Raw genomic sequence first — 13,179 nt, 5'->3', positions numbered from 1 at the left:
GTGGAGTGAGTGAATGGTTTCATTCATGGAGCGTAGTAACACATTTCTCACGGTTTCCCCCGCGAGAGAAGCACCGTGTCAAATAATACACTCGATTGTCATGACCCTGCTATCAAGCCTCATACTAGTGATTCAATCGAAGAAGTAGGGGAGTATAATGAGCTCACTCTCCCCAAATCCATGCATCCAGGTAAGTATTAATGACCAGCACCGATGAGGAAACCATCTGCCCCGCCCCCCAACGTCGAAATTCAAGCAGACACAGCGGGAAGCCTCGAACCGTCGTAATCTCCAGCATCCGCCTCAACCTCATAGTCGGGGCAGTCCTCAGGCTTAAGTGAGTCCGGGTCGATGTACCGGCAGGTCAAGGCGAAGCGGAGCTTGCCGATAGGCTCGACCGCATGCTACAAACAAATCATCCGAATCAGCTGCCACTCCCCGTCACACAAAAAAAAAAAAAAAAAACAAGACTCACCTCGTAGTACTCCTGGATCTTCCGCCCGTGCATAACCACGATATCCCCATGCCGCAAGTGCATCGTCACCGCGTCCTTGGCGTTCTTCGCCGTGTTCAGCCCCAACTGCCGCGGCAGCGCCTTCAGCATCTTGTCATACGCATCTACCTCGCCGATGCTCTTCCGCTGCTTTGGCTTCTCCCCCTTCGGCTTCTTCTCCTTCAGCTTCTCCTGCTTCAGCTTCTTCAACCGGTCCAGCTCCGCGTGCGCAACGCGGCGCTCCTCGTACTTCTCGCAGCCCGGCATGGGCGCGGCGTTGACGTACGCGCCCCCCTTCGACATGCCGTGGTAGTGCTTGGCCTTCATGCGGATGCTCATCGCGGCGGGCGCGCCGACGGACAGGGTGGCGATGGTGGGGCCGAGGCCGCGCTCGCCGTCGTCGTGGTAGTCGATCTTCTGCCTCTCGAAGTAGCCCAGCGCGAGAAGCTCGTTGAACTCCTTGGCATGTGCGTCGTGGCCGACGCAGTGGCGGGCCGCCCAGTTGAGCCGAGAGCGGGTCGCGGTGATGGGCCGAGCGGCGCTGCTGAATGGGCGGCTGGCGGTCGAGGCGATGAATTTGTAGGGCATGCCGTAGTTGACGGCGAAGTGCTGGGTCAGCGTGGGGCCTCTGAGCGTGGAGGAGCCGAGCGGGCGCCGGCGAAGGCCTAGGTCTTCAGCCTGAAGTTCCGTCCACATGTCGTCGGGCCCGCCGGCTTCCTCGTTAATGGTTTTGTTGGCGATGAAGTGTGCGATGAAGCCGTCCACGCCCGGAATTGTGAAATAGTTGATTCGGTAGTTGTGTGCGAACTCCACGCGCAAGGGAATGTGTGGCAAGCACAAATCCTTAGAAAACGTGTAACAGGATGATAGAGGGTCGTAGGCATGGTGCAGAGCATTGGCCGGGATGTTTACGTGTGGCAGACTGTAGACGAAATCACAGGCTGGATTTTCGCAGTACCAGCCTTCCCAAGCTTCTCTTGAATTGCAGCGCCCACATTGAGGACATACCAAGCCTTTAGCTGCAGCCCACGCCACATCGTCTCCCAATATCGGCGCTGGGCCTAGTGTGAGATGGTTTGGCCGTAGAGGTTGCGGGGCATTGGCGTGAGGCCAGGGAGTATGTTGCTTTAGAAACCGAGGATCGTATAGCAGGCCGGCTTCTTGCGGTTCATTTCCCGACTCAAGAGTCCAGAACAGAGGGCAATCTGACTGTAGACACATCCAACCCTGTAGGTAGACCTGCTGGCTCATTCGCTTACAATGTGAGCAAACGTGAACATGTGGGGGTGCCTGTGGGGGTGCCTGTGCGTCAACAGTCATCAGGTCTGAGACGTCCGAAGGAGCCCACCAGCTTTGCTTGTCTAAGCACAGCTTCTCAAACCGGTAGCGGATGTTGACTTTGCCGTTGAATTTCTCGGCCCAGACGTGCGTTGGCTTGAACCAGTCCAAAACGTTGTAGACATGGGGTAATTTAGAGGGACATTGTCGGTTTTGATCGCCGCTGAGGATAACCAATGGGTTGTACTGGTCGATGTTGTTCTTCACACTCCTCACCTGCGAGGTTTCCGACTGGTCGTTTTGGCGTATCATCTCTCCTGTGCTTTTTTCTCTGGACAGGCCTCCACCAGAGCGTGCGATTACCACATCTGAGTCCATGTAATCACGGGAACATCCTTGCTTGTCGAACATGAACGAGAATGCAAAGCCGCCCGTACAGTAGCCGGCGCCTTGGTACGCTCGGAAGTAGGGCAAAGACTCGCAGAGCGCCTGACGGCCATCAGCCCAGACTTCTGGCTGACCAACGGGAGGCGGCTTCTCGTCTATTGGACATCCGCTAATTTCCATCAGCTGCCTTGAGACTTCGACGAGATGCCTCAGATGCTCGGGAATCGGATCAGGAACCACATCTGCGCTACCACTCCTTTCGCTGAGGACTGCTGTAATTGATGCGGGAGAGCTGTCTGCGTTCTTGGGCCGGGGGCGTTTTCGACTCGATCTGGGAGGGGTGACCTGGAACGTAGGGTCGGCCTCCAAGTCGCGATCTTCAGGTGCTGCGGCGACGACGACAGAGCTGGGGACCTCCTGAAGCTGCTGTTCCTCGGGCTTTGGACTCAAAGAGGATGAGAAGTTCGAAGGATCCTGCTCTTCTCGTGCCTGAGCTGGTTCCGGAACGGGGGCGATTGACGGCAGTGGGGATGCAGGCTTTCCCTGTGCTTGAACCGATTCGGGAGCAGGAGTAGTCGGCGGCAAGGAGGATGCGGGCTCACCAGAGCCGGCGCTTGAGTCAAATTGCCAACCATCAAGCTTCAGAACTGTTGCAGTGGCTGACCTCTTCCTTGGCTTTTTGTTAGCCTCAGCGACGCGGTTTGCCAAGACCTTCTGCGTAGGCTTGCGGGCCCTTTTTGGCCGAGCATCTGGTACATCGAGCTTCCTTTTCTTGGGGGATCTTTTCTCGTCGTCGCTCCAGTCACTGACATCCTGGACTGAAGACAACTCACTCTCACTCTCGCTTGGATCATGGTTGGCAGAAACGCTTGTCCGCGACGAAGGTGCGGACTGGGGCGGCGTAGGTACTGTTGGGCTTTGGGGCGGTGCTGAAGACTGCGGGGATGAGGGCGGAACATCATCATCATGCTGATGGATTGGGGCATTTCGCTTCTGGGATGAGCGGCGCCTCGGCGGACGTGACGAATAGTGCAGGGGATTGTTATCCTGGTCGAGTCCGGCGTAATTCCACTCACCAGCACCTAAGCTCATGAGCTCTCTGAGGGACGCCATGGTCAGGGTGGATGGAACTGTATTGGTGTCAGGGTTGTGAGCGGCGGCAGCGCCGGAGCGCAGTCAAAAGGTTGCTGGAGTGAGGCAACCAGCGTTCGTGGACGATGAAGCAGGGTCAAGAAAAGAGTTGCAGCTGGTCGGCTGCCGAAGTGGAGGTTGCAGTCAGAAGAGAGTGGGATTGCATGAAGAGTCAATTTTGGTGAACGGGAACAATGGCTATTGTGTGTCATTGTACCGTGGACGGCGAAACAGCGGAACATGGTCAATTGGTACGGCTATCGAGTGAAGCGAAGTGAATGCAGCATACCGGGCTATGATTGGCCTGAGCAGCAACGGCCCTTCGTCTGACACCACCAGGTGAAAGGAAGCAATGAATGTGAAGGGAAGCAACGAAGGTGGAGCAGCAGTTCGCAGCGGACAGGTGGCTTGGGGCCGCTTTCCTCGATGGGGCCACTGCGGAGGGCAGCGAGATTCGGGCCAGTCAATGATGGCCCAGCGACGGACAGTGCAGGGCTCTGGCGTCGGCGGCACGGCGGAGGGTCGCGGTGATGATGCACCTAGGTAGGTGAGGGTTGTGCGCAATGGATGTTTCCATGTGTGGAGGGATGACGTCGGGACGGGATGAAGGTCGGCGTATCGATAATCGCCGGGCCAACGCGGGAAAGCTGTGCGCAAGCTCTCGCCCTCACTACTAACCTCCAACACTCGACTCACACAGCCCACGCTCGCTCCACACCCACAATGCCTCGCGTGAAGACGACATACGGCAAGCACCCAAAGGCGAACTCCGCCTTCGCCGATTTCTGGTCAAGCCCGGAGAGAGCCGCCCCCAATCCCAAGCCCGCCTCCACAGACGCCGTCGACGATATCACAACCACCCTTGGCAGCCTGGACATAGGAGAGAAGGAAAAGCGGGACAAGAAGGAGAGAGCAAAGCGGGAGAAGCGCGACAGGGCAGCATTGCAGGCCATCGACGGCAATGCCGTCTCACCCACTGCCAGGTCCGAGAACCTGAGCAAGCTAAAGTCCGACCATGGCGCAATCAAGGAGCCCGCCGCAACAGTCGTCCCAAAGACACCGCAGAGGATGAAGAAGCTGCTACCAAAGAAGAAGGCCGCACCCATCGAGCAAACGCCCGTCGAGCAAACTCCCCAAAGCGAGCGCAAACGTCGGCGAGGAAAACGCGCCATTCCCTCCATCCGTCTGGACGACGACGCCGCCACCGCCGCCAACGGCAACAACACCGCCATAGACGAGCCCGCCAACTCTAAAGCCCTCCTCTCGTCACCTCAATCGCACAACTACCACCAAAAACCACGATCCTGCGCCCTCTCCAGCCCTTCGCCCACCCGCTCCGCCGACCTCCTCCCTGCCGGCTCCACCACCACCACCACAACCCAGCGTCGCAGCCGATCCCCTTCCATCCTCGTCACACCCCGCAACAGCAGCAAACCCTCGGCGCCTTCAGATCCGCTCGTCGGACACGCCAAACCCCTCCTCCGCCTCTGCGCCGACCGCCACGGCCGCAAGGCCCCCACGCCCTTTTCCCAATGGGCCGCGGCGCTGTCGCCGTACTTCTCCGTCGCCAAGATCGCCGAGGCATCGTACGGTGAGGTGTACCGGCTGTCGCTGCGGGACCGCGAGCAAGCGGGGCTGAGCGCATCGGACGAGTCGGTATTAAAGGTGATTGCGTTGAAGCCACCGATGAAGAAGAGCAAGACGAAGAAGCGGAAAACAAAAGCAGAGCGGTTGGCGGAGGAGAAGATCGAGGGGATGAGCAGTGTGGAGAGCGTCGCGGGCGAGATCCGGCTGCTGCGGCGCATGGCGCACGTGCCCGGCTTCACCAACTTCCGCGACGTGCGCGTGCTGAAGGGGTGCCCGGCCGAGTCGTTTGCGCGGGCGTGGCGGGAGTGGAACGACGGCCGCGAGGAGGAGAGGCGGAGTATATTTCCCGATCCCGCGGCGCAAGGCAGCTACGACGACGACCAGCTGTGGGCTGTCATCGAGATGCAGGATGCCGGGACCGATTTGGAGAACGTGAGGATGGAGGATGTCGGCGGCGTGTTTGGCGTCTGGGACATCTTTTGGAGCGTGGCGCTGGCGCTGGGCAAGGGCGAGGAGGAGGCCAGGTTCGAGGTGAGTTATCGTCGTCCGTCCGATCCTCCCTCGCATCAACAGTACCCGTTTTCTAACAACAGCGTCCGTCGACAAAAACCAGCACCGCGACCTCCACATGGGCAACATCTGCATCCGCCCCGCCAACGCCAACCGCCCCATCGCCGCCCCCTCCCCCACCACCACCACCACCGACATCACCCCCCGCAAGCTGCACTTCACCGGCCTCGAGAGCACCATCATCGACTACACGCTCTCGCGCGCGCAGCTGACGCACCCGGCCGCATCGCCGGACCCGGACGCGTCGGAAATCGCCTTCCTCGACCTGGAGACGGACCCCACCCTGTTCGACGGCGACGCCGAGGTCGAGTACCAGTACGAAATGTACCGCTGCATGCGCGCCGCCATGTTCCTGGACGACCCGCGCGCCGACGTCGAGGGCCGGTGGGACGAGGCGCTGCAGTCGGGCAGGACGTGGGTGGGCTTTCACCCGCAGACGAATCTGGTGTGGTTGCACTTCATCTTGCATGAGATGATGAAGCAGGTGGTGGAGGGGGATGATGGGAAGGCGAGGGGGGAGACGAAGAAGATGACGAAGAAGAAGACCAAGACGAGGACGACGACGATGAAGATGGAGAAGGGGAAGAAGAAGAAGAAGGCCAGCGGCGGGGATGGCAGCAAGACTAGCAGCAGGAAGAGGACGACGACCGTCATTCCAAACTCCGACGACGACGACGACGACGACGAAAACGACGTCGAAGCCTCACCGTCTTCCTCCTCCGCTATCAAAGAAGAAGACGAAGACGAAGAAGCATCCACCGAATGCGCCGCCGCCTTCACCCAACAACTCATCGCCGCCAGGCGCCGCAAGCTGGAAAAGATCTTGCGCAGGGTCCAGAAGCTGCTCGATCCGGACCGTTGGGCCAAGAGCGGTTTGTTTTCCGTCAAAGATCTGGTCGCGCTGGCGCTCGAGCAGGAGTGGTTGGATGAGGAAGACGTCATTGCTGTTGCTGGGGGTGGTGGTAGTGGTGATGAGGGAGAAGGGGCGAGTTTGCTGGAGATGGTGAGGGGCATGGGGGTTTGAGCGATATTTTTTTTCTGTTTTCTTTTCCCTTCAGCCCGTAGATATCCTTTGGCGAAAAAGCCTCTCCGCCGTACAGGAGGAACTTGGTAGTGGCACTTCACCGAGTCGCTGTGGCGTGTATTATATGGAGAACATTATTTGACATGATACGCGGCCCCCGCTTGGGCAATTAGGAGTATATCCTTCTATCTATCTATCCTCCAACCAGAAAAGGACGCTTTTGTTTCCTCTTTCAAACACTTGGGGCAATAATTGAAAGCAGAACGTTTTTCAAAAGTTAGACGTCGTCGGGTTTTTGCGAACCGTAATAGACACACATCCGGACGATGGGGTGGGGGCCTGGTACCTAGACTCGAGTTTTCGAGTGTAATTACACTCCGTCGCATCGATCTTCTACGGACGGCGGTGGGTTGTATTCGTAGCCATGGCGTTGTTGGAACTGAGATGTCGTTTGCTGTTGCTGCGGCGGCGTTGCGCAGGTGAGGGCGAATGTGTGTGTGGCATCGTCGGGTAGGTAGTGTGGAGCATCGCAGTGCAGATACTATTTACAAGCTCGGCATGGGTAGAAGGCCTTTTTCTTCGTGAGATAGGTAAGTACCTGAAAAGGTCATACTTCACTAGTACGTATGTGAGAGACATTGTAACGGACTAGTAGTAAGTGTGTCTGTCGTATACGCTTTGTCACGGACTTAAACGTAAAGAGTTGAATTGCTAACAAGAGGTTGTACGGGTTGCGGAGGATAGGCCGTATGGGAGGACTATCTACGCAACGGACGAGTCATGTTCTGCACGTGAGGCTATCCGCATGACTCAGGGGCAGATCGTGACAGCTTATTCATCAAGGGCTTTAAGAGTAGTCAAACGCTATATTTAAGGCAGCAACTGCACACGGCGCCCGAAACCAACCAGCGGCAGTATGAACTTAGAAAGCACTTTTTATTCGCCCTGGTTTAATAGGTAGCGGTCTTATAAAATGCGGTTTCTCTGAATACCCCCGTCCTCCCTTCCCATCATGGTGATAATACATACATTCCTTCCTTTCCCAAGCAAGAAGAAAACGCCGAACCCAGGTACTTGGTGGTACTAGCCTACCAAGCGAAAAGAAAGGAACCCCCGCCATAGTAATACCCTCAAAACCCAACAACGTTCAACCATCATAACCGGCGTCTTAAAGGTATAAACAAACCCCACACATGCTTCTCTTTTTCCCCCCTTCATCACACGCCAGCCTCAATCCTGCCTCCATGACTTATTTCTTCTTCTTCCCTACATCCAGATCCCCGCTCGCGATCAACTCCCTCCTCCTCGCCTCGACCTTCTCCTTGCGCTTCGTCAGCTCGTCGAGCTGCTTGTCGACGTCGACCTCTGCCTGCTTGAACAGGCGGATGAACGACTCCTCCATCTGCTTGCTGTAGGGGTTGCGCTCGGTGCCGCGGTCGGGCAGCTCGACGCTACGGTCCTCCTGGCCGGCGGCCTTGCGCTGGGCCGCGGCCTGCGCGGCGGCGGCCGCCGCGCCCTTGCCCTTCCCCCTGCCGGTTCCCTCCGGCGGCCATTGGCGCTCCTCGTCCGTCAGCGCGGCGTAGAGCACCTCGGTGGGCTCGTTGAACTCGATGAAATCCAGAATCTCGGCCTTGACGAGGTTGGCGGCGCGCTGGCGCTCGGCGATCTCGGGCGGGCCGTACGGCTCGAGGTAGAGGTAGTGCGAGCGCACCGCGTGCTTCTCGCCGACGAAGGGCTGGAAGTAGAGGCGGATCTCGACGGTGAAGCCGCCCCAGCCCGTCTCGCGGACCTCGAAGGGCGGGTTGGCGATCACTAGTCAGCCAGCGTCAGTCCAGCTTTTTCTCTCAAAAGTTTTTATATATCGTGCGGCGCATACTCCTCTTGTTGTTCGGATACGTCTCGTGCAGGCTGAATTGCACTTTGTTCAGCCAGGTGCTCATGTCCGGGCCGCCGTCCACGTTCTCGACGTACACGCGCCATCCGGTCGTGTGGTCTTCCGGGATCCCCGGCGGCCTGTTCTTCTCGTCCAGCTTCCACGCCTCGGAGCCGATGCGGAAGGCGCGCGTGATCTTCACGCCCTTGACGCGCTTCTTGTCCGACAGGCCGACCATGGCTGTGTAGGGCGTGGTAGGGGTCGAATTGAGCGTGGCGGTGCGCCGGTGGCGGGCACTCGAGGGAGCCGAGGTGTCGATGTGCGGGAGCGACTGGGCGTGCTGGTGGCGCGCGGCGGGCGGATGGTGGTGGTGGTGCGGGGCGGCGCTGGTGCTGTGGCTGTGGTGGTGCTGCTGCTGCTGGGCGGTCGTCTTCTTGCGCGCAGAGGCGGTGCTGCTGTCGTCGCCAACGCCACCGCTGCTGGCGCGGTGCGGGAGGGTGGTGGTTTCCGGGGCGCTGCGCTTGCGGCCGGCGGTGCCGCTGGTCTGGGAGAGCGGGTGCGAGCTCTTGCGGCGGTTGCGCGCCGTGTCCTCCTCGTCGGACGACTTGGGCTCGGCGAGCGAGACGTTGCGACTGTGGGTGCGGCGCTTCTGGTTGGCAGGCTCCCACACGCCGGGGGCAAAGTCGCCGCGCAGCTCGGCGGGGATGAGCTCGATGGGGATGCTGCTTTGGCCGGTCGGGGTGCGCGACGGGGTCGGGCGGGCGGAGGAGCTGCTGCGCTTGTGCCTGTGGGCGGAGGAGTCTAATTTTTCAGCGTGTTGGGCGGCGAGGGACGAGGGCGTGTGGGCGCGGGGCGCGGGCGAGGCGGCCTGCGGCGTACCGTGGGTGTCGGCGCGTCTCGCAGGGTCCTGGGCGGCCGGTGTATTGCTGGACGGGTTAAGGTTACTGCTCGAGGTTGCGATCGAAGAGTCGTGCGGCGGGCGCGGGCTGTCGGTTACGCCATTGCCTGCACTAGAGCGCGGATGCGCAGGCTCGGCGGAGGAGGCCTGCGACGCGAGGGCGGGCTTGCTCGACGCGTCGGACGCGTGCTGCTGGGCGGGCAGCGCGGGCTGGGAGGCTTGGTGGTGGTGCAACGAGGGCTGTGGTGTTTCCGACGGCATGCTTGGCGCTCCAATGAGGTCAGGATGCGGCGCTGCGATCTGGGAGCTGTCTAGAAAAGACGCGGAGCTCTCAGGCCACCGCGGACACACAACAACACAATGGCGTCGTCGACTGCGAGGAAGATAGTGGTGTGCGGAGGCAATGGCTTCCTTGGTACGTGCTTGCTTTAAACCACGCGCAGCCATGAGCTGCTCCACCGCCGAGACTCAGAGCCACGACTGACGGCCCGCTCCCACAGGTTCACGCATCTGCAAGGCCGCCGTCCACCGCGGCTGGGCCGTGACCTCCATCAGGCACGTCCAACTCCCCAGCAACCCTCCTCCCGCACCCCTCCCGCCCCTCCTCGCTCCTCCACTCCGTCTCTCCTCGCTCTCCAATGCCCCCATCGACGCGTCGCCGGCCCCGCGACTCCCTGACCCCTCGACTCCCTGCCGCCCCTCCCCCCGCTTAGGCATGACGTGCCGCCGCCGTCAAGCGCCGCCGCCCGCCTCCTGACCGCCTCAGCCCGCATCGAGCTCCCGACCGCAAACCACAAAAACTGACACGTATACCTTCTGAACAGCCGCTCCGGCGAGCCCACATGGTCGAGCGTCAGCGCCTCGGCTGAGCGCCCCTCGTGGGCCGCGAACGTCCAATGGCGTCGAGCCAACGTGCTCAATCCGGACGAGTACGCCGCCGAGCTGGACGGCGCCGACGCCGTCGTGCACAGCATGGGCATCCTGCTCGAGGCCGACTACAAGGGCGTGCTGCAGGGCAAGGAGTCGCCGTTCAGCGGCCTGTCGCGCGCCTTCTCGGCCACCAAGCAGGGCAGCCAGAACCCGCTCGACCGCAAGCCCGGCGAGGAGCTGCGCCCGCAGGAGAAGGACGGCCAGCTCACGTACGAGCTGATGAATCGCGATTCCGGTAATGCCCTCACCTTTCGCACCGTCATCGACCGGTCACGTTGTGTGGGCCATTGACTGACTCGCCCCCGCATCACAGCCATCCTCCTCGCCAAAGAGTCCTCCGCCCACAAGGTGCCCGCCTTCATCTACATCTCGGCCGCTGCGGGCGCCCCCGTGCTGCCCAAGCGCTACATCACCACCAAGCGCGAGGCCGAGTCGACCATCGCCTCGGCGTTCCCGCTCATGCGCAGCGTCTTCGTCCGCGCGCCCTTCATGTGGGACTCGTCGCGCGGCTTCACCGTCCCGCTGGCCGCGGCCACGGGCGCCGCCGCCCTGGTCAACGGCGCCGTCGGCGGCCGCCTGACCTGGCTGATGGGCGCGGGCGGCACGAAGCCGCTCAAGGCGGACCTGGTCGGCGAGGCCGTCGTCGAGGCGGCCGAGGGCGGCGAGGCGCGCGGTCCGGTCGAAGTGCCCGAGATCGAGACGCTGGCTACGAAGCATTGGCGCAGGAACATGTTGTAAAAAAACCAACCGACCGCGACCACGTGTATCATGTTGTATGACCAGTACAGCTATTTGTAGACTAGGATTGCGGGATGTGGAGGGAGTTTGGTGGGAATCTCCTCTCAGTTCTTGGTACGGCTGTGCCCGCAATCGGCGCAGCTGTTATCAGACCGCTCAATGCTTATCGGCATGCGGGCGTAGGTAGCCTCTGAACAGAAAGAATCAAATGATTTTATGGATCAGAAAAGAATCGTGCGTCCGACCCAGCCTTTCCCCATGTCAGAGGTTCCACAGGAGACGCAGCGTATATTCCACACCACGCCTGGAAAGCACCATCACTACAGCAAGGCGAGAGGCATCAATCAGGCGAGCAGGCAAGAAAAAGATGAGGAGTGAAAGATGCTCAATTGTTTGATTGTCCAAGAAAAAACTACGTAAAAGCTCGATCCGCCCTCAGATGTCTCATTTGTGTTCTCATTGGCAACACGCCCATCGGTGTTCTAATCCGGGGTTGTTGTCGGCTGCCATGTGTGGTCGAATTTAATCTCTGTCAATCATCACCGGGCGTCACCTCGAGCTGAGGCAAGAAAGTAAGATCGGTAAAAGTGAAAACGACGGAAGAGCAGACAAGGTGAAGTGAAGTGGAGCGTAAGGGTGGAGGTCAGGTGCTGAAAGTGCTTGAGGGGAGGAGACGACAAAAGCAAATGCTGGGGAAGCTGGCACTTGATCCAAGCCCGTAGGTCAAAGATTCGAGTGTTGCTTAAGAGAAGAAAAGAGGTCTTGGTGGCGAGGCGAATAAGGGTTTATATAGGCGTCGAAGCGGCGGGAGTGACTGCGGTCACTTGCGCGCCCGTTGCCATGAGGAACGGGCAAGAGAGGAAGGAGCACGGTGAGCAGGTGCGGCAAGAGGGAAGGAGCGCAGGACCATTCACTTTCGGGGCAGGAGCCTCCCGTCACATTCAAATTCACAGTCGCGGACTGGCACCAACTGGCCAGACACCAACTGGCCCACTCACTCACTCCAACTAACCGGAGACAGGAACTCTTCACTCAAACCCATTGAAAAAGCCAAGGTACCCAGACTATCTACTCCGTCACCTGGCCCGATGCCATGCCACGCCATCACAACCCAACATCCCCCACCAAGCTCTTTCCCTCCGTCGGCAGCATGCCCTTCCCCCTCGGGTTCATCGAATCGTCTTTACACGCCTTAAACACATACCCGTCTTGATCCCGATCCTCCCCGCTCCGCGTGACGCACGCGCAGTACACGGCGGACCCGAAGTCGGCCGCGACGCTGCCGATGACAACCCGTTCGGCGCCCGGCGAGCGCCCGTCGTACGTCTTGCCCTTTTGCAGGATGGGGAACTCGAGGTACGGCGGCTGGGCGTGGGGGAAGTCGAAGCGGTCGCCTGTTTTGTGGGTATTGGCGGGGTGGTACGTGGTTAGTCGGTGGTCGGTGGTCGGTGGTGGTGATTTGGGGGGGAAGGGGGATTGGGGGATTGGATGATGTTACGCACGGTTGTTGTGGACGTGGGGGTATTTGTCGTTGCCTGCAGGAGGGCGGGGGGATTGAGGCGTTAGCGTTGGGGGATTGCTAATGGTGGTTGTTGCGGTTGCCGTTGGATGTTTGTGTGTGTGGGCGGGGGCGCGGCGGTTGGCGATGTAGGTGGAAAGTTTTCGAGACCCGCCGCTGGTGTTCGACTAGGTATATTTCTGGATGTATGTAGAATCGGCTTCGCGGATAATGTGTACACAAAGGAGGCCATATGTAGACTTGGGCGAGACGCCCACCCAGGTGCCGTCCAGAATCTCTTTGTGGAAGGAGAAGATAGAGATTCGTGAAAGTGTCGACACATACCTATCGTCCTGCCCTTCTTTGCGAGCTCGAGCGCCAGCGAGGCGGCATTCTCGATGTCGGCCTTCGAGTAATCAACGCCGTCGCAGTTGCAAAGAGAGGGCTCGTAGTAGATGGTCGGCATATTCGCGTCGCTCGATTTTCACGACGAGAGAGGGGGCAAAAAAAAAAAAGCAGCGTAGGGAGAGGAAAATCACAGCAGTAGCAGGGGATGAGTGCGAGTATGGATGAAGTGATATATATGATATGTATATAAGCTCACCGAACGTCGCCCCACCGAACGGGGCGACGATCCGTGAGCGGCAGGAAGCGTCAAGCGAAAAGCGTTCCCCCCTGTGGTGAAGTGGTCGCAATCTTTCGCTCTGGTTGGCTCACGTCTTGTCGAGCGCTGACGTATGCGCCCATCGCGGTGCCTGCCAAGAGCGCGGGG

At 59.7% G+C, this 13,179-nt stretch overlaps 5 protein-coding genes across 5 annotated transcripts; 2 read left to right on the top strand and 3 right to left on the bottom strand.

The window, feature by feature from the left end:
• Positions 1 to 251: 251 nt before the first annotated feature.
• SLS55_007237 (uncharacterized protein) lies at positions 252 to 3,271 on the bottom strand (the record flags this gene model as incomplete). The annotated part of the gene is made up of 4 exons (XM_066778658.1): positions 252 to 404; positions 476 to 1,300; positions 1,766 to 2,976; positions 3,235 to 3,271. 4 exons carry the CDS (start codon positions 3,269 to 3,271, stop codon positions 252 to 254), a joined length of 2,226 nt encoding a protein of 741 aa, XP_066631095.1.
• A 2,043-nt stretch (positions 3,272 to 5,314) lies between these two features.
• SLS55_007236 (uncharacterized protein) lies at positions 5,315 to 6,470 on the top strand (the record flags this gene model as incomplete). Its single annotated transcript, XM_066778657.1, has 3 exons — positions 5,315 to 5,323; positions 5,401 to 5,407; positions 5,470 to 6,470. 3 exons carry the CDS (start codon positions 5,315 to 5,317, stop codon positions 6,468 to 6,470), a joined length of 1,017 nt encoding a protein of 338 aa, XP_066631094.1.
• A 1,249-nt stretch (positions 6,471 to 7,719) lies between these two features.
• On the bottom strand, positions 7,720 to 8,581 carry YAF9 (NuA4 histone H4 acetyltransferase complex and the SWR1 complex subunit; the record flags this gene model as incomplete). Its single annotated transcript, XM_066778656.1, has 2 exons — positions 7,720 to 8,282; positions 8,347 to 8,581. 2 exons carry the CDS (start codon positions 8,579 to 8,581, stop codon positions 7,720 to 7,722), a joined length of 798 nt encoding a protein of 265 aa, XP_066631093.1.
• A 1,375-nt stretch (positions 8,582 to 9,956) lies between these two features.
• On the top strand, positions 9,957 to 10,909 carry SLS55_007234 (uncharacterized protein; the record flags this gene model as incomplete). The annotated part of the gene is made up of 3 exons (XM_066778655.1): positions 9,957 to 9,961; positions 10,066 to 10,406; positions 10,485 to 10,909. The coding sequence occupies 3 exons, from the start codon at positions 9,957 to 9,959 to the stop codon at positions 10,907 to 10,909; spliced, it is 771 nt and encodes a 256-aa protein (XP_066631092.1).
• Positions 10,910 to 12,595: 1,686 nt separating this feature from the next.
• Positions 12,596 to 12,873, bottom strand: SLS55_007233 (uncharacterized protein; the record flags this gene model as incomplete). Its single annotated transcript, XM_066778654.1, has 2 exons — positions 12,596 to 12,705; positions 12,753 to 12,873. 2 exons carry the CDS (start codon positions 12,871 to 12,873, stop codon positions 12,596 to 12,598), a joined length of 231 nt encoding a protein of 76 aa, XP_066631091.1.
• Between the last annotated feature and the right edge of the window lie 306 nt (positions 12,874 to 13,179).

The sequence above is a fragment of the Diplodia seriata genome (genome assembly GCF_021436955.1).
Source record: "Diplodia seriata strain FDS-637 chromosome Unknown scaffold_7, whole genome shotgun sequence".
NCBI classification, from domain to species: domain Eukaryota; kingdom Fungi; phylum Ascomycota; class Dothideomycetes; order Botryosphaeriales; family Botryosphaeriaceae; genus Diplodia; species Diplodia seriata.
The sequence above is the reverse complement of the archived record's forward strand: the minus strand, read 5'-3'. Positions and strand labels throughout refer to the sequence as shown.